General features: G+C 51.2%; 3 protein-coding genes across 3 annotated transcripts; 2 read left to right on the top strand and 1 right to left on the bottom strand.

Moving 5' to 3' along the window:
* Nucleotides 1-464: 464 nt before the first annotated feature.
* LOC311216194 (olfactory receptor 14C36-like) lies at nucleotides 465-22242 on the bottom strand (the record flags this gene model as incomplete). Its single annotated transcript, XM_084297740.1, has 2 exons — nucleotides 465-1093; nucleotides 21924-22242. 2 exons carry the CDS (start codon nucleotides 22240-22242, stop codon nucleotides 465-467), a joined length of 948 nt encoding a protein of 315 aa, XP_084153866.1.
* On the top strand, nucleotides 9663-10598 carry LOC311216610 (olfactory receptor 14C36-like; the record flags this gene model as incomplete). The annotated part of the gene is made up of 1 exon (XM_084298142.1): nucleotides 9663-10598. One exon carries the CDS (start codon nucleotides 9663-9665, stop codon nucleotides 10596-10598), a length of 936 nt encoding a protein of 311 aa, XP_084154268.1.
* On the top strand, nucleotides 16277-17212 carry LOC311216611 (olfactory receptor 14C36-like; the record flags this gene model as incomplete). Its single annotated transcript, XM_084298143.1, has 1 exon — nucleotides 16277-17212. One exon carries the CDS (start codon nucleotides 16277-16279, stop codon nucleotides 17210-17212), a length of 936 nt encoding a protein of 311 aa, XP_084154269.1.
* Nucleotides 22243-23091: the final 849 nt, after the last annotated feature.

Below are 23091 nucleotides of genomic sequence, written 5' to 3' on the forward strand. Positions count from 1 at the left end.
AAAGGGAGCAGCAGTGAAAAGGCCACGTCCTGCTGCTGGCCATGGCCATGGCTCCAGGGCAGCAGCAGCCCCGGCCCGAAGGCAGCAGAGAGGCAGAGCCCAGCGGGCAGGGAGGGGCAGCCCCGAGGACCACCGGGGCTGCTCCTGCATGTGGCAGCTGGGCTCTTGGCCCTGAGCCCTTCCTGCGTGCTGGGGCTGCTCCCCCAGCTCCAGAGGAGATTTGAAGAGAGAGAAACTGAGATGAATGATATTCTGAGGGATTTGTTATTGTCTTTACATATTCATTAAGCTTGCTTCTTTAGCTATATTAGATGACTGGATAAAAGAAATTAAAAAAAAAAAAAATCAGGATGTTAAAAATACATTTATTTAAATCAAACCCAAGAAACTTACATTAATTGTAAAAACAAATTAACAAAAATATTTCCTAATAAATTCTTTAATAAACTGGGAAATGAAAGACATTACTGACTCTGAAGAAGCATGTATCCAAACAGTTTCCTCGTTGCATAATTAAGCTCCTTGTTCCTCATGCTGTAGATGAGAGGGTTCACTGCTGGAGGTACCACTGAGTACAGAAATGACACCACCAGGTCCAGGGATGGGGAAGAGATGGAGGGAGGTTTTAGGTGGGCAAATATGATAGTGCTGACCATCAGGGAGACGACGGCCAGGTGAGGAAGGCACGTGGAAAAAGCTTTGTGCCGGCCCTGCTTAGAGGGCATCCTCAGCACTGCCCTGAAGATCTGCACATAGGACAACACAATGAAAACAAAACATCCAGTGGTTAAACAGGTAGTAAACATGAGAAGCCGACCTTCCCTGAGGTGGACAGATGAGCAGGAGAGCTTGAGGATCTGGGGGATTTCACAGAAGAACTGTTTCACAGCATTGCCTTGGGAAGGGGGCAGCGAAAATGTGTTGGCTGTGTGCAGGACAGCATTGAGAAAGCCACTGCCCCAGGCAGCTGCTGCCATCTGGGCACAAGCTCTGCTGCCCACAAGGTTCCTGTAGTGCAGGGGCTTGCAGATGGCAATGTAGCGGTCGTAGGCCATGACGGTGAGAAGGGAATACTCCGCTCCAATGAAGAAGTCTAAAAAGAGTACTTGGACAACACATCCTTGATAAGAGATAGCCCTGGTGTCCCAGAGGGCATTGTCCATGGCTTTGGGCAGAGTGGTGGAGATGCAGCCCAGGTCGAGGAGGGCGAGGTTGAGGAGGAAGATGTACATGGGGGTGTGGAGGCGGTGGTCACAGGCTACGGCGGTGAGGATGAGGCCGTTGCCCAGGAGGGCAGCCAGGTAGATGCCCAGGAAGAGCGTGAAGTGCAGGAGCTTCAGCTCGCGCGTGTCTGCAAATGCCAGCAGGAGGAACTCACTCACAGAGCTGATGTTACACATTTGCTGTTTCTGGGCAGTGGTCCTGTCTAAGGAGGAAAAATACAGTAAGGATATACAACAGAATTATCCTATTGTAAGGCCTAATTCAAGGACATGTTTGGCAAGTCCCTTTCATGAGTTCTATCCAATTCTGCCTGAGGGTGTCCCTGGGAGCAGAGGATTCTGCTTTGGTAATGCAGGAGGTATTCCTACTCTACAGTAACAGATAAAGAGGGACATAGGGTAATGCCAGATTCAATTCTTTACCAATATGTGATTATCCACAGTTTTGCTCCCAATTCTCCTGAGAGGAAGCAGGGTTGTAGGATTTTCTTTTCTGTATATTTTCCTTCCTGCTACACTCTAGGTGAAACCTGGATCTTCAGAGAAAGGGACGCCCCCTTTAGTTCAGAATATAATTCAGAGGGGAAAGACAGTCTGTCCATCAAGTCTGGTCTCCTCTGGCATCTCTTTGAACGGTATGACAATGACATTCACATCCTTACCTGAAAAGAACCAGGACACGGCTGAGAGCAGAGGAATCCAGGCTCAAAGTGCCCATCTCCACACCCCTCAGCCTGTCCCCGTACTCCCCTTCCCCCAGGCACACAGAGGGCTCACTCCATGGGCATGTGAAACCCCCATCCCCAGCCAGCCTGGGAACAAGACCAGCAGCAGCACGGCCAGCTGGAGAAGCCAGGAGGAATGCCAGCGTGCTGCTGCCAGGGCAGGCAAGGCCAGGGAGGGACAGACGGACACTCAGCAGACCCTCCTGTGCTGCAGCTCTGCCTGCAGACGAGGCAGCACATGCTCATTGCAGGTGATCTGTACTCACCTCAAGCCAGCAGAGACCTCACAAAGACAGGGCACTGGTCACTGGAGGATTTGCAGCTCCAAAAGATCAACTAGGATAAAACCTGAGAGGACCAGAATGATGATGTTGGTGTAGTTCCTGGGCTGAAGTGTGGGAAGGGACTTCATGAAGTTCATTGATTAAATATTGATCCCCCACTGCAATATTCTAGGAGTCTCAGTCTTCAGTACACACCTGACCACCTACTACCATGAAACCAGCCTCTGCTCTACCACAGGTATCTGCAAGCACAGGCTACAGAAAAAGTCTTGCCTTTCGGGTAGCCCCTGCCTTGGTCTTCCTTTTCAAATATCCAATCATAAATGTCATTCTCTAAAACATTTTCTACTCATTTCTGGAGAAACAGAGAGACCCATCCTGACAGATGCTATCAGCTGTCGGATGTGCCAGCTGTACAAGACCCCTCTGGCAACCCCACCTGCATGGCCCTGCTGCCAGAGCCTCACGGTGTCAAGAGCCTGCAGATGTGTCCTGCCACACGCTGCCCTCTGTTGTTGCGCTCCTCAGTGCCTCCAAGCCCTCTCTCCTTCTCTCCTGTCTGTGTGCCAGCTGCGGTCAGAGCCCCCAGCCCTGCTGCGCTGTGCAGAGGAGCTGCTCCTGGGCACAGCTGTCTCTCTGCAGCGCTTGCCAGGAGCTCCCCTTGGGCCCAGGAGCCCGGCCCAGCTCAGCAGCACAGCACCCGACCATGGCATCGCTTGCTCTGTGCCATTGGTCTCCCTCGAGGTGTCCCCAGGGCCTCAGGGCTGACAGCTCCCCAAGGCAGCAGGGTCTCTGCTGGGGTGTGGTGCCTGAAGTAGACTGAAGTCTTCGCTGACTGCTCCTTGCTGAACTTGGGAGAGACTGATTTTAGAAGTGTGATTTATGCTATTTAAGTTTGATTGTCCATCATGAGTAAAATGATTCCCTCCCTTAACTCCTATTGTGTTCCCACTGCATGGCAGGACACCTCAGCCATGACTGCCAGGGATCATTTCACCCCTCTGAATGTGTCCTAACAAGAGAGGGGGGAACTGAATGCTCTAAAAGGTTTTCCAAGAAGGGAATTGGACACTAAGACACCATTTGTTGAGTTTTCCCAGTAATCCACATGGAAGATCCTCTACCCATACACAAATCTCTTCTTCCTCTCTCACATGACCAGCATGGAGACTGGGATGTGGAACACCCTCAACACTGTGCTGGTGCCTGACACAAACACCTGCAGATGCCATGCTTCCTTCTGGGGCCATGCCCTACGGTCAGCCCTGGCTGTATGCCATCCCTGTTCTCTGCAAGGCTCGAGAAGTGGAAGGTCTGGCTCCAGAAGGCAGCTGTACCTGAACCAGGGGAATTTCTCTTATGTACAGGAATTATTTCTCCCCCTCCCAGCTACAGTTCTGTGGTCCCAGTGTCATAGACACCTCTTGTGTGGTTTTGCCCCATTGCTGGAGCTGTCCTGCAGTGCCACGGTGATATTCATGGTCTTTGATTTCATAATCTACATTTTGGATCCAATCTACCTCTTCCCTCCCACACAGTTTTCATGTGCGTGCATCCTGTGTTGGTAGGCTCAAGCCCTTATCCACTTGCTCTTCTGTCCTCATGAGTGTCACTGTTTCCTATGACACCATGATATCTCCATGTGAAGTGCAGAACAGTGCATAACATAAGCTACTAATACAATCAGCAAGTCAAAAATAAATAATTAAATAATAAATCAGTATCTTATTCCCTTCAAACATTTGGTACGGCATTTTATTTATTTATTTATTTATTTATTTATTTATTTATTGTGATTGTACAGCAATCATAACATTAGTCCACACAGGAACAGGACATACTCTTAGGCATGAATAAAATTTCTCTTTTATTGAGAAGAACTTTTGGTCTTCCTCCTCAGAGATTTTAACCAAGCCCTTTCCCAAACCATCATCATCCTCCCTGTCCGTCCTCAGGTTGCTTAGAGGTGGTGTGGGAAGGGCGAGAGAGGTGCTGGTGGAGATGCAGATGTCACCATAAGACCTCTCTCAAAGACCTTGGAAAAGCCAGATACAGGAGAGACGTTGCTCAGGATTTGGAAAAGGCAGAGGTAAAAGGCATCTTCTACAAGAAGGGTAAACCGAAAGCTGATTAAGCGTAACTAAGGATTAAAATGCCATCCTTAAATCTAGCCTTCAAATCAAATCTAAATTAAAAGCCTCAAAACTTGTCGTTATCCTAAACCGTGAGCAGGCACCTTGAGCAGAACACCAATCCATCCCTCGATGTCCTTGCCATTCCCTTAACCCTGGAGGGTGACCTCTACTTCCTAAACATTAACCTGATCATCTAACCCTCAAAGCCCTTCACCATGCACACAGCACATCTCTGCTTCAACCCCACTCCTATCCCTATCTTCAGGTGCTTGTCCCCTTGGGCAGGGCAGGGACTGTGAGGTCCTGCAGCAGTCCCATGGCATTGGAAGAGACATGTGAGGTGACAGGTATGTGATCAGATCCGAGGCCACAAGGAGGAGCTGGCTGGGAATGCTGTGATGGGATCGGGTGTGCCTCAGGATCTCCTGGGCCTGCAGAAGGCAATGGCTGTGAAGGAGTTCTCATTTCTACCCTTTTTAAAAATGGGAGTGATGTTTTCCTTTTTCCAGCCAGCAGGGAGTTCACCTGACTGCCAGAACTCTTCAAATATGATGGAGAGAGGCTTGACAACTACATCAGGCAGTTCCCTCAGGACCCTGGGTTGCATGTCATCAGGCGCCATAGACTTGCATGTGTTTAGTTCCTTCAGGTGGACTCAAACCCACTTACAGCGGGTGGGACTTGGCCCCTCAGCCTCCATCCATGGGTTCAGAGAAATGAAAGACTTGGGAAGCCTGACTGGCAGGGAAGACTGAGGCAAAGATGCTGCTGAGTACCTCAGCCTTCTCCATGTCTGTCATTACCAGTTCACCCTTCTCATACATCAGATGGGGTACAGTCTCCTTGGCCTTTCATATCTGAGCAATGTATCTATAGAATCTATTCCTGTTATTCTTTTCATCCCTTGCCAAGCTCAGTTCCATTCATGCATTGCTTTCCTTTTCCCATACCTCCACATCTGAAAGAGAAACATGCATGAAGGCTTGGGAAAAGTAACCCTGGATCCACAGAAGCTATTTGGGAAAAAAAAAAAACATGTAGGTCGGAAGCATGATTTTGTGGAGGTGCAGAGCTGATGGGCACATTGTGCAGGATGCGCCTAAAGACCTTTGTGCCCTTTTCCCTCCTGAGTACAAGCCTGCTTCATTCTCAGGAATGGAGGAGCCAACAGAGGTGAGACAGATACACTGAGATGGTAAATGCCATCAGAAAGCTGATCCCAACAAGATATGGGAAGGTCAGGAGCAGCGTGAACAAGAGACATGTGAGATTTTGGGGTGGGAAGAGGAGCATGGCCAGAAGAAATTAATGATTTCATAGAGGTAAGAGCATTCATGCAATGCCGGTAGTGCAGTAACACTGACTTCAAAAAGTCACGTATGGACCTTACCTTACTTGAGCCAGTAATTTTAACGCTTAAACCTAAATGCAACTGCAACACTCAGAAAGGAATCAATTTTCTCTCTTGATAATCGTAATCCCTTCCCTTGACACTAACATTAAAATGCTCTATTTAACCCTAAACTCCTTGGCAGAGGTAAAACACCCGTAAACCACAGAGCTTGTCCATACCTCAACCACAGACGTGACAGCACAAGCAGAACACCAAACAATCCCACTAAAACTTTGCTTAATCTCTAAGGCAGAAAGTTAAAAGAGATACCGAGGGGGCTAGAGAAAGCTCAGCTCTGCCTCAGCATCTCGTGCCCCAGCAGCAGGAATGTGACTGTGGCAGGGACTGTGAGGTCACTTCTGTCTCTGCACTTGATAGGGCAGCAGCAGGAATGTGTCACAGAAAGGGACTGTGAGGTCACTTGTGTCTGGAGGTGGCAGGTCAGCCTTGCCTTCTCCCTGGGAGCTGCACTTTTGGGCTGACATCTGGCAGTGGCCCTGCTAGGCCAGCAGAAGGCACCTGCTTGGCATGCTGACTGGGGGATCCCCTCTGCCTCCAGACCCAGGAGGACCCAGACAGAAAGAAGGCCCCCAGATGGGTTGTCCTGTCCCTTCTGCTTGAGTCCATGACTGCACAGCAGCAGGCACAAGGCTTGGCTGTGTCTAGCCAAGAAGCTGCAAGACCAGCAGCAGGCCCCTGGCTTGGAAGCTGCTGCTGAGGTGACTTGTGTCTGGTAGGCTGAGAGGCCGCAAGGAGCCTGCTGCGTTGGGATGCCTACTTCAGTAGTAGTTTTCACCCTCATGGAGCTTTTTTTGGTAGTAGGAAAGAACAGGAGAGAAAAAACTGCCAGAAAGTGTGCAATGGAAGGATGGCACTGGCCATGAGGAGGAAGAAATGTCCAGGGGAACAACTGGTCTTGCTGCTAGAAACAGAGGCAAAGAAGGCATTAAGTGTCTCAGCCTTTACCTCATCACCTGTCAGCAGGTTTTCCCCCCAAAATCCAATAAAGCATTATGATTCTCCTTAATCCTCCTTCATTTAAACTAATTATATATTTGTTTATTTATTTATTTATTTATTTATTGTCTTTGACAGTAATAGATGGATTGAGCTCCAGCTGGGCTTTGGCCCTTCTAATTTTCACCTGCACAGCCCCATAACATTCAGGACACAGCTCCAGAGAAACTGACAGCATGCATGAGAAGGAAGCACAGGAGCGGTTGAACCTGGCAGCCTTCCATCACCTACTCTCCCATGATTCTATGCTGCAATTCCATTCAGCTGGTTACTCCTGAATTATCCAAACTTCCCTGCAACTCTTTCTGCTGCTGCTGTCTGGTCAGAAATAACACAATCACAGGAAGCTTGAACTGTCTGCCTGCTGACATTAACAGCTGATAGAATGGAACATCACTGTGGGTGAACCTTGAGAAATTGCAGGATTTAGACTTCAGAAAACTCTTCACTTTCACATGGAGAAGAGCCCAGTCCTGTACCAGAGGGAGAGAAACCCCACACATCAGGGCAGCCTGGGACACTGCTGAGTGAGCAGTATCCAGCAGGAGGAGGGCCTGGGCACCACGAGGGATGTCATATGTGCTGTGGTGCCTGCTCACCAGGAACCAGGCCAGCTTCCGACAGAGCTTCCTTATGAGGAGCATGGCCACCAAGAAGATCTGAGTTCCCAGACTCAGCTCAGACTTGGTGTGACACCACATGGACAAGGGTCTGCAGCCAGCAGTGAACGATGTGGAGGTCTCGGAGTCCCTAAGAAAGCCATGTTTAGACAGGATAAAGGGCTATGGCAAGGCTCAAAGTCCCAGTAGGACCCAGGTCTTTGTGTCCATGGCTATGGCTGTTGTCTCTGCCACTGAGGCCTATGAAGAGACAGCTGATCGTTAAAGCACCAGGGCCTCATTGCCTCCTCACCCCCAACCATGAAGCAGGCAGGGGTCGTACCATTCTCCTGCACTTGGCCATGCACATCCCCATCTCCTACTGCCCCACAAAGAGGCCTGAGCAAGTTGTGAAGGGAAAGGATCTCCCTTCCCAAGCACTTGGGGTCAAGGCCTGGCCCTTGAGCTTGGTGAAACACATCCAATTTTCCTGCACATCAGTGTCACCTTCACACAGGTTTTGTCTCCTTGTCCTCACTGCCTCCAGGGTTCTGCTCTAACGAGCTCCAAGGGAGGCTGTGTCAGTGCTGTCCCTCAGGGGGACACTGCAGGAATCTTGCCTCTGACTTGGACTTCTGGAGAGATGTCTTCAATTGTCTCTGAGTACCTGAGATTCGTGGGCTCAACAGCAAAGCCCCCAGAGGGGTGATTGCAGTGCCTTGGGCTGGTGCTGTGCTGCTGAGCTGGGCCGGGCTCGTGGGATAGAGAGAGCTCGTGGCAAGAGGGCCGTGGTGTAGAGAGACAGCTGTGCCCAGGAGCAGCTCCTCTGCACAGCGCAGCAGGACTGGGGGCTCTGACCGCAGCTGGCACACAGAGAGGAGAGACGGAGAGAGGGCTTGGAGGCACTGAGGAGCGCAACAACAGAGGGCAGCGTGTGGCAGGACACATCTGCAGGCTCTTGACACCGTGAGGCTCTGGAAGCAGGGCCATGCAGGTGGGGTTGCCAGAGGGGTCTTCTACAGCTGGCACATCTGACAGCTGGTAGCATCTGGCAGGTGGTTCTCTCTGTTTCTCCAGAAACGAGTAGAAAATGTTTTAGAGAATGGCATTTATGATTGGATTTTTCAAAAGGAAGACCAAGGCAGGGGCTACCTGAAAGGCAAGACATTTTCTGTAGCCAGTGCTTGCAGATACCTGCGGTAGAGTGGAGGCTGGTTTCATGGTAATAGGTGGTCAGGTTTGTACTGCAGACTGAGACTGCTAGAGCATTGCAGTGAGGGATTAATATTTCATCACTGAACTTCATAATGTCCCTTCCCAAACCTCAGCCCACAGACTACACCAACATCATCATTGTGGTCCTCTCATGTTTTATCCTAGCTTATGTTTAGGAGCTGCAAACTCTCCAATGCCCAGTGCCCTGTCTTTGGGAGGCCTCAGCCAATTTGAGATGAGTACAGATTGCCTGCACTGAGCATGAGCAGCCTCCTCTGCAGGCAGAGCTGCAGCACAGGAGGGTCTGCTGAGTGTCCGTCTGTCCCTCCCTGGCCTTGCCTCCCCTGGCAGCAGCACGCTGGCATTCCTCCTGGCTTCTCCAGCTGGCCATGCTGCTGCTGGTCTTGTTCCCAGGCTGGCTGGGGATGGGGCTCTCACATGCCCATGGAGTGAGCCCTCGGTGTGCTTGGGGGAAGGGGAGTACGGGGACAGGGTGAGGGGTCTGGAGTTGGGCACTTTGAGCCTTGATGTCTCTGCTCTCAGCAGTGTCCTGGTTTGTTTCAGGCAAACATAGGAGTGCAATTGTCCAGTAGGTCAAAGAGACACCAGCACAGGGCAGTTGATACTAGGACTAACACACAGACTTGATGTGCTCTCCCAAGGACACTACACTGAATACATCGCTACGTTGATGAAACACAAGGTTTTACTTTGAGTACAGTGGGGCTGCTAGAACAAAAGAGAAAATAAAAGTCACTATATGATCTTTACCACTAGCTTAGGGCAGGACTGACTCCCACATTGCTCACAGCAAGTCCCGTGCCCTCTAGCAGCACCAGCCAGAACTCATAAAAGGGACCTGCCAAAAGACTGAATGGAAATGGAGAATCATTTGGGAGGGATTAAATGAAAAATGGAATGATTTTTCCTCTGAAATGACAAATGAAGGCATAAAAGAAAAATGGATATATATTGTTTTTTATTTTGTAAGATAACTCTGTTAAGATAACTCTGATAAACACTCAGTGTTTTTCTTTTCCTTGGGCAGGACCCCATGCCCAGAAGCAGGAAATGCCCAACAGCAGCTCTGTCAGTGAGTTCCTCCTGCTGGCATTCGCAGACACGCGCAAGCTGCAGCTCCTGCACTTTGCGCTCTTCCTGGGCATCTACCTGGCTGCCCTCCTGGGCAACGGCCTCATCCTCAGCGCCGTAGCCTGCCACCACCGCCTCCACACCCCCATGTACTTCTTCCTCCTCAACCTTGCCCTCCTCGATGTGGGCTGCATCTCCACCACTCTGCCCAAAGCCATGGCCAATGCCCTCTGGGACACCAGGGCCATCTCCTATCAAGGCTGTGCTGCACAGATCTTTTTCTTTCTCTTCTGCATATCAGCAGAGTATTATAACCTTACTATCATGGCCTACGACCGCTATGTTGCCATCTGCAAGCCCCTGCACTACGGAAGCCTCCTGGGCAGCAGAGCTTGTGCCCAGATGGCAGCAGCTGCCTGGGGCAGTGGCTTTCTCAGTGCTGTCCTGCTCACGGCCAACACATTTTCCCTGCCCCTCTGCCACAGCAATGCTGTGGACCAGTTCTTCTGTGAAATCCCCCACATCCTCAAGCTCTCCTGCTCAGAATCCTATCTCAGAGAAGTTTGGGCAGTTCTGTTTAGTATCTTTTTAGCATTTGGTTGTTTCATTTTCATTGTTTTCTCCTATGTGCAGATCTTCAGGGCAGTGCTGAGGATGCCTTCTGAGCAGGGACGACACAAAGCCTTTTCCACATGCCTCCCTCACTTGGCTGTGGTCTCCCTGTTTCTTAGCACTGGCATATTTTCCTACCTGAAGCCCCCCTCCATTTCCTCTCCATCCCTGGACCTGATCATCGCACTTCTGTACTCGGTGGTGCCTCCAGCAGTGAACCCCCTCATCTACAGCATGAGGAACCAGGAGCTCAAGGATGCAGTGAGGAAACTGTTTCCATACATGTTTCTTAAGCATCCATGATGCTTTCAGAAGATGTATTCTTAATAATATGCAAATATTTTGATTCACATTATATCATATCATTTCTATCTTTACAAGTGTTATCATAACATTGTCATTAATAAGAATCGCAAGAGAAATCAAAGTGTATTCGGGAAAATGACACAACATTTTTTAAATTATTTTTCTCTGTGAGTATTTTAACAATATTTCATTTTGTTTTTAATAATCTCATTCTTACCATTCTGAATGTTATTTCTTGTGTTAGGTTTGACCACATCATCTAATCTACATACAGAACCAGGCTTCCTTGGTAGATAAAGACAATAAACATGTCAGTGGAATTTCATTGGTCTTAGTATCCTTCTCTTCCCATCTTCTGTCGAGCTGGGGGAGCAGCCCCAGCATCCAGGAGGGGCTCAGGGCCAAGAGCCTAGCTGCACGGGTAGGAGCAGTGTATTTGGATTAGACCTTGTGGATCTAGGTGGCAGTCCTGTCGTCTCTATAGCAGGGCCAGCACAAAGCCTTTTCCACGTGCCTCCCTCACCTGGCCATGGTGTCCGTCTTCCCCAGGCCTGTCATGGTTGCCTGTCTGAAGCCCCTTCCATCTCCTCCCCATCCCTGGATGTGGTGGTGGCAGTTCTGTACTCAGTGGTGCCTCCAGCTGAGCACGTCCTCATCTGCAGCATGAGGAGCCAGGAGCTCAAGGATGCTTTGTGGAAATTGATGGGTAGATGTGTCTTGGATGCAAGAAATTTCTGATCTGCTTCTGCACATGACTTGCAATGTCAATAATTGGAGGAAGAGCCAATATACCTGTTGTGTTTTTTTTTTTTTTTGTTTTTTTTTTTTGTGGTTGTATTTGTGCATATTCTTATTACATTAATTCAGCTAATGAACACCCATTACAATGATATTGATGTACCTGTTGAATATAGCTTATAGACTTTGTGCATGTGAAGCCATGCTCTCTGTGACTTTAAACTTAAGGAAGGAGATAGCACGGCGACTTAGTCTGACGTCCTTCCTCTGAGACCTGGTCTGGCTCTGCAGGGGCAGTGCCCATGTGCAGGGGTGCAGAGGAAAAGAGTCCCATCCCAGCAGCACGGCCAGGGAGCACCAGCGCTTGGGGCATGCAGAGCTGCTTTCTTGCCACTGCCGCCCTCTCCTGCTGAGCCCTGCTGGTGGGGTCAGGCCCGGCTGCTCCTTGGTGCCAGTGCTGCTGTGGGGCTGTGCTGGGACTGCAGGCAGGGACAGGCAGTGGGCACGGCAGTGGCACAGCTGGCCTCCACTGCAGCACTTCCCTCCTAAGGGGGGATCTCCTCCAAGGTGGACTGAGCAGAGCTCAAGTGCTCAGTCTGCTGTGAGCAGGCAGAGGAGAGCTGTGCAGCCCCAGAACACACAAAAACCTCAGTAAAGGAACCTGGCGAGTGATTCCTTGCAGCCCTGGGGCAATGGCAGTGACCCCATGAGCTGGGTCAGCCTCCCAGCCTGCCCAGCACGGCCCTGCAGAGTGTCCCCATGCCGCAGGCGTCACAGCCCCCTCGATTTGCAGAGCAGCACCACCAGCTGGGGCTGGGGCTAGGAGGGCGCTTCCCCTGAGTGTCTGCTACGCCAGCTTCAGGCTTCTGGACTTGAGTGTGATCTTCACTGTGCACAAGGAGCTGAGAGACCGCCAACAGGCATGGGGCTGGAACATTGCCTGCAAGGTCCCTCCTGCCCTAGCACCTCACAGGACTGTCACGGAACTGGCTCCTGTGCATCAGAGAGGCTGGGAGCCAAGCAGGTGTGTCATGAGCTTGAACGATGAAAACCAGCTCACATCTACCTGGGCAGGTCGTGGCCCAAAAAGGGGGTGTTTTGTACGTGTGGTATTATAAGCTCACAGAATTTCTAGGTTGGAAGAGACCTCAAGATCATTGAGTCCAACCTCTGACCTAACACTAACAGTCCCCACTAAACCATATCCCTAAGCTCTACATCTAAACGTCTTTTAAAGACCTCCAGGGATGGTGACTCCACCACTTCCCTGGGCAGCCTGTTCCAATGCCTCACAACCCTTTCGGTAAAGAAGTTCTTCCTAACATCCAACCTAAACCTCCCCTGGAGCAACTTAAGCCCATTCCACCTCGTCCTGTCACCAGGCACGTGGGAGAACAGACCAACCCCCACCTCGCTACAGCCTCCCTTGAGGTACCCATAGAGAGCGATAAGGTCACCCCTGAGCCTCCTCTTCTCCAGGCTGAACAAGCCCAGCTCCCTCAGCCGCTCCTCGTAGGACTTGTTCTCCAGGCCCCTCACCAGCTTCGTCGCCCTTCTCTGCACCCGCTCAAGCACCTCGATGTCCTTCTTGTAGCGAGGGGCCCAAAACTGAACACAGTACTCGAGGTGCGGCCTCACCAGAGCTGAGTACAGGGGGACGATCACCTCCCTCACCCTGCTGGTCACGCTGTTCCTGATACAAGCCAGGATGCCGTTGGCCTTCTTGGCCACCTGAGCACACTGCTGCCTCATATTCAGCCGACTATCCACCATCACTCCCAGGTCCTTCTCTGCCTGGCAGCTTTCCAACCACTCATCTCCCAGCCTGGAGCTCTGCTTGGGGTTATTGCGCCCCAGGTGGAGGACCCGGCACTTGGCCTTGTTAAACTTCATGCAGTTGACCTCAGCCCATCGGTGCAGCCTATCCAGATCCTCCTGCAGAGCCTTCCTTTCCTCAAGCAGATTGACACACGCACCTAAGTTGGTGTCATCTGCGAACTTACTGAGGGTGCACTCAATGCCCTCGTCCAGATCATCGATGAAGATATTAAAGAGGACCGGCCCCAGCACCGAGCCCTGGGGAACGCCACTCTTGACTGGCCTCCAACTGGACTTGGCTCCATTTACCACGACTCTTTGGGCCCGGCTATCCAGGCAGTTTCTAACCCAACGAAGCGTGCGCCAGTCCAAGCCAAGAGCAGCCAGTTTCTTGAGGAGAATGCTGTGGGAGATGGTGTCAAAAGCCTTGCTGAAGTCAAGGTAGACCACATCCACAGCCTTCCCTGGCTTGGAAGATGCTGCTGAGGTGACTTGTGACTGGTTGTCCGACTGGTTGCAAGAAGGCTGCTGGGTTGGGATGCCTACTTCAGGAGTAGTTTCCACCCTGATGGAGTTTCCTTTGGTAGTAGGAAAGAACAGGAGAGAAAAAAAAAAAATGCTACAAAATGTGCATTGGAAGGATGGCACTGGCCATGAGAAGGAAGAAATGTCCAGGAGAACAACTGGTTTTGTTGCTAGTAAAAGAGGCAAAGAAGACATTAAGTGTCTCAGCCTTTACCTCATTCCTTGTCACCAGGTTTCCCCCCAAAAATCCAATAAAGCATTATGATTCTCCCTAACCTTCCATCATTTAAAGTATTTTTATTTATTTATTTTTTTTATTGTCTTTGAGAGTAATAGATGGATTGAGCTCCAGCTGGGCTTTGGCCCGTTCAATTTTGACCTGCACAGCCCCATAACATTCAGGACACAGCTCCAGACAAACTGACAGCATGCATTAGAAGAAAGCACAGCAAATGTGGAACCTGACAGCCTTCCATCCCCTACCCTTGAGTGACTGTGCTGCAATGCCATTTAGTCAGTTACTCCTGAATTATCCACATTTCCCTGCAACTCTTGCTGCTGCTGCTGTTGGTCAGAGATAGCACAATTACACGAAGGTTGAACTGTCTGCCTGCTGACATTAACAGCTGATAGAATCGAACATCACTGCGGGTGAACCTTAAGAAACTGCAGGATTTTGACTTCAGAAAACTCTTGACTTTCACATGGAGAAGAGCCCAGTCCTGTACCAGAGGAAGAGAAACCCCACACATCAGGGCAGACTGGGACACTGCTGAGTGAGTAGTGCCCAGGAGGAGGAGGCCCTGGGTACAACGAGGGATGCCATACAAGCAGTGGTGCCTGCTCACGAGGAACCAGGCCAGCTTCCTACACAGCTGCCTTACGAGGAGCATGGCCACCAAGAAGATCTGAGGTATCACGCTCAGCTCAGATCTGCTGTGACACCACAGAGATAAGGGTCTGCAGCCAGAAAGGAAGGATGTGGAGGTCTCAGAGTCCCTAGCAAAGCCATGTATAGACAGGATAGAGGGCTGTGACAAGGCTGGAAGTCCCAAAAGGACCAGGTCTTTGTGTCCATGGCCATGGCTGTTTTCTCTGCCACTGAGGCCTATGAGGAGACAGCTTATCTTTGAAGAACCAGGACCTCGCAGCCTCCTCGCCCCCACCCATGAACCAGGCAGGGGCTGTAGCATTCTCCTGCACTTGACAATGCACATCCCCATCTCCTACTGCCCCACAAAGAGCCCTGAGCAACCTGTAAAGGAAAGTATCTCCCTTTCAAAGCACTTGGGGTCAAGGCCTGGCCCTTGTGCTTGGTGACACACATCCACGTTTCCTACACATCAGTGTCACCTTCACATTGCCTTTGTCTCCTTGTCCTCACTGCCTCCAATGTCCTGCTCTAACGAGCTCCAAGGGAGGCTGTGTCAGTGCTGGCCCTCAGGGGGACACTGCAGGAAACATGCCTCTGACTTGGACTTCTGGAGAGCTGTCTTCAATTGTCTCGGAGTGCCTGAGGTTCGTGGGCTCATCAGCAAAGCCCCCAGAGGGGTGATTGCAGTGCCTTGGGCTGGTGCTGTGCTGCTGAGCTGGGCCAGGCTCTTCAGACAGAGAGAGCTCGTGGCAAGAGGGCCGTGGGGCAGAGAGACAGCTGTGCCCAGGAGCAGCTCCTCTGCACAGCGCAGCAGGGCTGGGGGCACTGCCTGCAGAGACAGAGTGCTTAAAGGCAGGCAGAAGTGGCAGGATGCACAGAGCTCAGTGGTGGAGAACACTTCCCAGCCCTGAACCTGGTAAGTCTTTGGCTTGAGGGCAATACAGTGGCAGGTCCTGGAGGAAGGAGAAGCCGGGGGTGCAGGCAGGGGTGCCCAGGGCTGTGGTGCAGAGCAGGGTCCCTGCGGTGCCCCAGGGGCTGTGTGCCAGGGCAGGGCCTCTGCCACCTGCCAGGCTCAGTACTCAGCCTGCCCAGGGAGCCCAGGGGCTTGGGCAGAAGAAGGGCAGGGCAGGAGCTGCCTGCAAGGAGAAGGCACTTTCTGCACTCTCTGCCTGTCTCTTCCTGCTCTGATTGTGAGGTAGGCTCTGTGTTAACAGAGTGGCTGGATTTGCACAAGTGACTGAGCTTCCTATTGCACTGAACGGAGACATGAACAGGTGGTTAGTGATGAAACTCAGAATATCCCTTCCCTTCTCTTTGCTTTCAGACTGCACCAGGGCTTTTCTGAGCTGTTCTTTAGGACCTGAAATCAAGATGTGATTTTTTAACACAACCTCTGAGCACAGCCATACCCCAGGTAAGTGCTGCAAGCAGACAGCAGCCAGAGGATGGACAGAGCAGCCCTCCTGGATGTGCCCTCTGGCTGAGGTTTGCCCCCACAGCAACAAGATTTCCCACTGCAGTGGAGCAGAGGTGGCTGCTGTGTACAGGACACTCAGCAAGCACAAATCAGGGCTACAACCAGGGAGAGAAAAAAAGGGCACCTTGAAAGAAAGGCAATGTAAAGGCTTTAATGAGAAAAGAAATGAGTATTGTTCAGGGAAATTTCCCCTAACAGTCTGTATTTTAACTTCTTTGCAGTGCCCTTGACGAACGGCAGGAAATGCCCAACATCAGCTCTGTGAGCGAGTTCCTCCTGCAGGCATTCGCAGACACGCACGAGCTGCAGCTCCTGCACTTCGCGCTCTTCCTGGGCATCTACCTGGCTGCCCTCCTGGGCAACGGCCTCATCCTCAGCGCCGTAGCCTGCGACCACCGCCTCCACACCCCCATGTACTTCTTCCTCCTCAACCTCGCCCTCCTCGACGTGGGCTGCATCTCCACCACTCTGCCCAAAGCCATGGCCAATGCCCTCTGGGACAACAGGGCCATCTCCTATCAAGGATGTGCTGCACAGTTCTTTTTCGTTGCTTTCTTGTTTGGAGCAGAGTTTTCCCTTCTCACTGTCATGTCGTATGACCGCTACATCGCCATCTGCAAGCCCTTGCACTACGGGAGCCTCGTGGGCAGCAGAGCTTGTGCCCAGATGGCAGCAGCTGCCTGGGGCAGTGGATTTGTCTATTGTGTCCTGCACACGGCCAACACATTTTCCCTGCCTCTCTGTCGAGGCAATGCTGTGGACCAGTTCTTCTGTGAAATCCCCCAGATCCTCAAGCTCTCCTGCTCAGATGCCTACCTCAGGGAAGTCGGGGCACTTGTGTTTAGTGTTTCTTTAGGCTGTGGTTGTTTTGTTTTCATTGTGGTGTCCTATGTGCAGATCTTCAGGGCAGTGCTGAGGATGCCCTCTGAGCAGGGCTGGCACAAAGCCTTTTCCACGTGCCTCCCTCACCTGCTTGTGGTCTCCCTCTTTGTCAGCACTGGCATATTTTCCTACCTGAAGCCCCCCTCCATTTCCTCGCCATCCCTGGACTTGGTGGTTACACTTCTCTACTCGGTGGTGCCTCCAGCTCTGAACCCCATCATCTACAGCATGAGGAACCAGGAGCTGAAGAATGCAGTGAGGAAACTGTTTCAATACATGCTTCTTAAGCATCCATGATGTGTTCAGAAGATGTATTCTTAATAATATGCAAATATTTTTATTCACATTATATTGTATCATTTTTATCATTACAAGTGTTATCATAACATTGTCATTAATAATAATCCTATCAGAAATCAAAGGATATTTGGGAAAATGATAGAACATTTTAAAAATTACTTTTCTCTGTTAATATTTTAACAATATTTTGGTTTTTTTATAACATATTTATCAGCATTCTGAATGTTACATTTTGTGTTAGTTTTTACCGTATCTAATGTACACACAGATCCAGGCTTCCTAGGTAGATAAAGACAATAAAGAAGTCAGCAGAAATTCATTGGTCTCAGTATCCCTCTCTTCCCATCTCCTCTGGAGCTGGGGGAGCAGCCCCAGCATGCAGGAGGGGCTCAGGACCAAGAGCCCAGATGACACATGCAGAAACAGCCCCGGTGGCCCTCAGAGCTTCCCCTCCCTGCCCGCTGGGCTCTGCCTCTCTGCTGCCTTCGGGTCGGGGCTGCTGCTTCCCTGGAGCCATGGCCATGGCCAGCAGCAGGACGTGGCCTTGTCACTGCTGCTCCCTTTGGCTTCCTCATTGTTGTCTTGTGCTTTCACATTCAACTAAGTCTTGAGGTCTCATGTATCTTGCTGACAATCTTGTTGTCTATACAGTGGCATCTCTTTCATTGCACAGCTCTTCCAAATCTGGTGCTAGGAATATACCCAAGGAACTGCTGCATGAACGGGCCTCTTGCTTTTCGGGGCTTCACTGTGGATCAGAATTTCAGAGTGCTCAGTGTAGTGCTGGACTGGGAGCTCCCTTCTTGGCTGGCCATGGCTCAGCAAACAATAACTGGCCTTGACTGGCCTGGAACTGTCCCGGTTGTGCTTAGTCTGATGGCCAATGGCATGCTGGAGAGGAATGTGGAGCTGCTCTGTGGCTGGGCCAGGACTCTTGTGCTGGCCTGGGGAGTGGGGCTGCCCCTGCGGGGCACAGGCACTGTGTGCTGGGGATCTGCCAGGCAGCAGAGCAGGGCTCCTACAGCTTCACGGACCTCCACCTCCTGAGCACAGGGGCTGCTAGGGAGGCCCAGAGCCGCCTTTGTGCCAGCAGCTGCGGTGCCTTGCGAGGGGCTGGGGCTCTGGTGGCCGTGCCCAGAGCCCTGCAGCAGCCTGCGGTGGGCACTGCCCTGGGGCCAGCACAGCCTGCGCTGCTGGGCTGGGAAGAGGGCAGGGAGGAGGGGAGAGGTGGGCAAGGGCTGGGCTGGGCTGGACAGTGCCTGGCAGAGGGCAACAGCAGTGTCAGGGAGCGGTGGCAGCGTGCAGGGGAAGGCTCCCAGCAGGGCTTGGTGCTGCAGAGCCAGGGCTGCGTGAAGGGAGCCCAGAGCTGCAGGGGAAGGGGAGAGGAGGCCGCTCTGGGCCCTTGCTGGCCTGGGCAGAGCTGGAAGGGGGCCCAGGGCATTCGTCCCCTCCCCACAGCATGCCAGGACCCGCAGGGCCATCATGATAGCCCAGGGCCAGGCTGTGCCCCGCGGCCAGGCTGTGCCCCTGGCTTTGGCTCTGCTGGCAGGAGCGTTCTTGGCATGCGCTTCCTGGCCTCCCCTCACCTGCGCACAGCTGCTGCCCACTCCGGCTGCTGCCTCAAACATGTCCTCACAAGCAGCACCACCCCTTGGGCTGCTTCTCCTGGCCTCCCCCACCCCACTGCCTTGATTCCTCATCTCTGCTGGGCCCCACCTTCCACACCCGAATGCATCCCTTTGCTATCAACACCCTCTCCACTGCACCATGGAATGACAATGCCATGGTGGGATGTGTTTCCAGTGGGCTGTCTACCAGACACAGTAATAAATACGACGAGCAGGTCTAGAGGGGTCCTCCTTCCAGCCAGGGAGAGGCAGGGAGGAAAGGAACAATTGGGTTTACTGGAATGGGTGTATTTAATGGCCAGGTACATCAGACCCACAAATGTATCAGGCTCTACTGGACACCGGTGCACAGAGTACCCTGATACCATCAAGTTAAAAAGAGGTAGAACACACCTATATTTCTGGAGTGATAGGGGAATCCCAAGAGATAACTGTACTGGAGGCTGAAGTGAGTCAAACTGGGAAGGAATGGCAAAAGCACCCCATTGGGACTGGCCCAGAGGCTATGTGCATCCTCGGCATAGACTGTCTCAGAAGAGGGTACTTCAGAGTTCCAAGAGGGCACCACCAGTGGGGCTTTGGCAGAGCTGCCTTGGAGACAAAGGACATGAAACAGTTGTCCACATTGCTTGGCCTTCCACAGAATCCTTCTGTTGGGGGTTTGCTGAGGGTTGAAGAACAGCAGGTGCCAATGGCTACCATGGTGGCGCACCTGAGGCAGCATCGCGCTAACCGAGACTCCCTGATTGCCATCCATGAGCTTCATTCATTGACTGGAGTAGAGATTTCAGACCTCCAGACTGTGCTTTTCTCTGCTCTCTATTGAAGTCTCCAAAGAAGTTTCCTTGGATCAATAGCAATAGAAGAGTGATGCTGAAAACTGAAATGCAGCAAAATTTAGCCTTTAAAACAAGAAAAGATATGTACTAGGTGCTTTTTGAAATCTTCTTCCTTAAGAATATCACACAAGCTCTGTAATTAGCTGGACAAGTTTTGAAGTCATGAAAAAAAGTATTGAAGAGATCTTAGGAGTTTCTTCAATTTAATGAGTTCCATGGTGTATTTACATGCACAGTCAATGAAGCTCAGGTACTGAGCTTCATAGACTGTGCACCAAAATATACCATGGAACTCCTCAGAGAGGAGAGCTATGCAATTGCTTAAGAATGTAAAGTCAGGAGGAAAAGTCAAAGTGACTTGGAGTATTAATGGGCCCCACTGAGGGCTGTTAGTATGATAACTTCCCCAGGGACTTGTTAGGGCACATAATTGGAAGCCATGATTGCTGACAGGCAAAGGCAGTGTGCTGAGAAAAGTCTTGGTTTCCTTTGACGAAGCAGAAGGGCCAAGGCCTGACCCCAGCTACTGGAGGCGAGATCCTGTACCCCATGTCTGGCTCAGGGCTTTTCCAGGGGATCTGTGGGATGTGGTGGGCAGTGTGAAGCCTTGGGAAGAACAATGGTATAACACCTCCATTTGCACAGGTTTGCAGGGAGGCAATGAGGCTCCAGTGCAATGACTACTCATGTCCTCATCAGACAAAGGAACAAAAACCTCAGGGCTGTTGGGGCCTTCCCTTTTTACCAGCACCCTCTGCCTTATCCTCTGCAGGCATTCCTGTGCTATCCCACTTTTGCCCTATTTCCTTGAAGTCCGCAGACGCCCATCTCTGTTCACCACCTTGTTCTCATCCCAGCATTTCCATCATTTCACCCATGTCTAACAAACCCTCATTAGCTGTTCCTTGAAACAGAAAGCTAGGATCTGATCACACTCTTTAGATGACTTCTGGCACCACAGCAATATACTTTGAGGGACATTTCTTCCTCCTTGTGGCCAGTGCATAACTTCCAAGGTGCACTTTGTGGCAGTTTTTTCTCTCCTGCTCTTTCCTACTACCAAAGGAAGCTCCATCAGGGTGGAAACCACTCCTGAAGTAGACATCCCAACTCATCAGGCTCCTTGCGGCCTGTCAGCCAAGCAGACACAAGTCAGCTCAGCAGCAGCTTCCAAGCCAGGGGCCTGCTGCTGGCCTTGCAGCTTCTTCGCTAGAAACAGCCAAGCCTTGTGCCTGCTGCTGTGCAGTCATGGACTCAAGCAGAAGGGACAGGACAACCCATGTTGGGGCCTTCTTTCTGTCCATGTCCTCCTGGGTGTGTAGGCAGAGGGGATCCCACAGTCAGCAGAATTTCTGTTTCTTCTTTCTTTTCTGTTTCTTTTGTCCAGTCATGGACTCAACAGAATTTCTGTTTCTTTATTGTCTTTATCTAAACAGGAAGCCTGGTTTGATATGTACATGAGAAAATAACATAATATATATATATAAATAAATAAAATTAAATTAAAAGGTAGGAGGCTGGGAAAAAAAAATTAATCAGAAGCACTATTATTAAGAAATAGAAATACAAAAAATATATGAAATTGTCATAAACACATTTTAAACTAAAAGTACAGTTAGGTCTATTGGAATATTACTGTAACAGTGTATCCAAAGATTTTCTTCACTGTATCCTTGAGCTCCTGGTTCCTCATGCTATAGATGAGGGGGTTCACTGCTGGAGGCACCACCGAGTACAGAACTGCCATTATCAGGTCCAGGGATGTGGAACAGATGGAGGGCGGCTTCAGGTAGGCAAACATGCCAGTGCTGACCATCAGGGCGACCACGACCAGGTGAGGGAGGCACGTGGAAAAGGCTTTGTGTCGGCCCTGCTCAGAGGGCATCCTCAGCACTGCCCTGAGGATCTGCGCATATGACAGCACAATGAAAATGAAACAACCAAAGACTGAACAAAGAGTAAAGAAAAGTACCCCAGCTTCCCTGAGGTAGGCATCTGAGCAGGAGAGCTTGAGGATGTGGGGGATTTCACAGAAGAACTGGTCCACAGCATTGCCTCGACAGAGGGGCAGGGAAAATGTGTTGGATGTGTGCAGGACAGCATTGAGAAAGCCACTGCCCCAGGCAGCTGCTGCCATCTGGGCACAAGCTCTGCTGCCCACGAGGCTCCCGTAGTGCAGGGGCTTGCAGATGGCAACGTAGCGGTCATAGGCCATGACAGTGAGAAGAAAAAACTCTGAACCAAAGAAGAAGACAAAAAAGAAGAGTTGAGCAGCACACCCTTGATAGGAGATGGCCCTGGTGTCCCAGAGGGCATTGGCCATGGCTTTGGGCAGAGTGGTGGAGATGCAGCCCACGTCGAGGAGGGCGAGGTTGAGGAGGAAGAAGTACATGGGGGTGTGGAGGCGGTGGTGGCAGGCTACGGCGCTGAGGATGAGGCCGTTGCCCAGGAGGGCAGCCAGGTAGATGCCCAGGAAGAGCGCGAAGTGCAGGAGCTGCAGCTCACGCGTGTCTGCGAATGCCAGCAGCAGGAACTCACTCACTGAGCTGATGTTGGACATTTTCTGACATTGGACACAGTTTTCTGTTGAAGAGGATAAGTCAGAACATAGTTAGTACACATTTCTCTGGCAGATACTTCTTGCAAACCTTAGAGTACCCCCCAGCCTAGCCTCTTGCTTTGCAGGAGACCATTTCTTAATCTCTCTTGCTTGAGCTGTGGCTGGTGCTGCCTTAGAGTGGCACTTGGAGCAGGAGCTGCTATGGGCTGCAGAGGAGTCCTTCCTTCTGTGCAGCAGGAGGGAGGCAGAAACATGGGGGACATGGAGTCCACCTGTCAGGACAATGAGATTTGCAGTACTGTTGCAAACAGCTCATCTGAATGCAGAGTAGATCTGCAGATGCCACTGCTGAACACTGGTGTTCTCAGCTGCCCTGTCACCTCTCTGAGAGCTGTAGGACCATCCCACTGTGGTGTTTCCCTGAGAAGAAACCGGAGACAGCTGAGAGCAGAGAAGTCCCAGTCCCAGAGCAGCTGGACAGAATCCTCACCTTGTCACCACGGGACTGAACAGGATCTCAGTTCTTTCCTCCTAACAAGGGGTGCAGAGGCCTCACTCCAGCTGCCCACAGACTGCCATCCAGTAGCACGGACATGGTCTTAGCAAGGAGGTGTCCTTTTCTTCGGGATCCTGGATAACACAAGGATGCCACAAGAGAACTGCATCCTGCTGGAGAGTAGCCTGCAACGCAGGAGGATGCCCCATAAACAGAGCTGGATATCCACAAGCTGGGGTGTCCCAGTATCCCAGCTGTACTCCCTACAGTGTCTGGTGAAGGCTTAGTCGATTGGCTCTTGTCTGACCAGGGGCAGCTGGGTTATGACACTCCAAGGGGCTTCTGCCAGACTT

The sequence above is a fragment of the Netta rufina genome (genome assembly GCF_964035555.1).
Source record: "Netta rufina genome assembly, chromosome: 18".
Taxonomy (NCBI): Eukaryota; Metazoa; Chordata; class Aves; order Anseriformes; family Anatidae; genus Netta; species Netta rufina.